At 38.0% G+C, this 1,703-nt stretch overlaps 1 protein-coding gene across 1 annotated transcript in view; it reads right to left on the minus strand.

The window, feature by feature from the left end:
- Nucleotides 1-1,355, minus strand: part of LOC109829736 (terpinolene synthase, chloroplastic-like) — a 1,518-nt gene extending 163 nt beyond the window's left edge. The window contains exons 1-3 of the mRNA XM_020396774.1: nt 1,122-1,355; nt 812-999; nt 118-209 (exon numbers count right to left, since the gene is read on the minus strand). Of these exons, the coding sequence (XP_020252363.1) occupies nt 118-209; nt 812-999; nt 1,122-1,301 (460 nt within the window). The 5' untranslated portion in view covers nt 1,302-1,355. The remainder of the gene's footprint in view (nt 1-117; nt 210-811; nt 1,000-1,121) is intronic.

Raw genomic sequence — 1,703 nt, forward strand, 5'->3', positions numbered from 1 at the left:
GCGTTTTTTGATATTCTGAAAGTTAAGGGAGATTTTCTGATAATATTAGAAAGTTAAAGGGGCTTTTATGATATTTAGCCATAATCTTTAATATAATTAAAGAAGAAAGGAATGTACCTCCTTGTACATGGTAACCCTGAAGTCGAAGGAGACGAAATCCAAGGACTGTGACATTCGCATCAATAAGTCCATTTTTGTCATGCCATTGCCTGCGTTTAAAATGTAAATTTAGAGTGCGGATACGTTATGAGTTGACCAGTAAAGTTCGTCTGTTGGATCATGGATACATTATAGTAATTCTCCGGCTTTGAAACAAGAAAAAAGTACATAAATTAATAAATATTGGGGTTGGAATAGTGCGAGAACTAGGTTGTTCTAAAATGAACAAAAGTGGGGAAGGAATCGTGTGCGTGTGCGTGCACGGTGGGGAAACTTTAAGCTGTCTAACTTGAACTGGACAAATTCTAATTTAGATTAAGCTTTTTCTAACCCAAATACTATAGCTGCGCTTGTAAGCAATTTACAAAGTAGACATTACAACGTATATCATTGAATTAGATTTAAATGAAACAATCGATTTCGAAAAGCATAGAAGTCCTTTTAAAGATCTATTAGATGTACATTGGACGAAAATCATTAGAGGGGATGCAACTCATGAGGAATGAGGTCTATAAATCATCGAAGTGTATAAACAGGCGAGCGTGAAAAGAATTTTCCTTGTTAGAAGAAAAATGAGTGGAAATCTGAATAATCTTTGGTTAAAAGTAACTAAAACAAACTAAAACTCATGTTAATTTGAGTAACTCATCACATGTAAGCTGATTTGAGGATTCGGTCGATTTTATGTTCGAAAAATCTTTGGATCCCAAGCCTTTGTATCAAGTCCACCAACTGAAGAGATTCATGAAGAGACTCTGTTGATCCTATCTCAAATGAAGACAGTTCCTCTCCTATTGTACTTATCAGCTCCTCCTCCAAATCCTCTCCTTGCAAATACTTCTGTCAATGGGAAGAGGGTTAATTGCAAGTACGCGAAACAACGATACTAAGGGGGTCTATCTGCAATTAACCCATTGAAATAGTAACTGAAGCTGGCAAAAATCAGTTGAGAGAAAGAGAACCCGAGGAACAGCAGAAGATAAGCAATGCAGCCGGGAGCTCAGTGAGGTGTGTCCCAGAGGAGGAGATAACGGTGAGAACTTAAAGAAAAGGCGACGGCAATTGCTCGGCTGAGATGACGAAGAAAGAAGTTGGTCTCTTGGAGAGTGGAGCTGCTGGCTGAAGGAGATGGAGATGGCCATTGCTCGGTTTGCTTTGTGTTTGAGGTCTGCTTTTGCCTTCTTGTTGGTGATCACCAGCTTTCAGTTGAAAAACTGTAATTGGGATGAGTAGCGGTGCAAACGGGTCCGGGTAAAATCAACCTATCCGCATTCGTATCCGACACAGGGTATAGACACTCAACACAGGTATGCATCTGCATACTGTATCTATTATTATATCATATTGACATATGCTATACAAATAAGGTTACAGATACCGTGTTGTTTAAAAAATAATCTAATAGGGATACGAATATCCTATAAGATAATTTAGGGTTAATTAATTTCAGAAAAACCCCTTTACTTTGGGGGTCCTGTAGATAACTCCCCTTAGTTATTCTAATTTCGTAAAACTTTTGTTTTGCACAAAACCCTCCTCAACTT

The sequence above is a fragment of the Asparagus officinalis genome, chromosome 2 (assembly GCF_001876935.1).
Source record: "Asparagus officinalis chromosome 2, Aspof.V1, whole genome shotgun sequence".
Lineage (NCBI taxonomy): Eukaryota > Viridiplantae > Streptophyta > Magnoliopsida > Asparagales > Asparagaceae > Asparagus > Asparagus officinalis.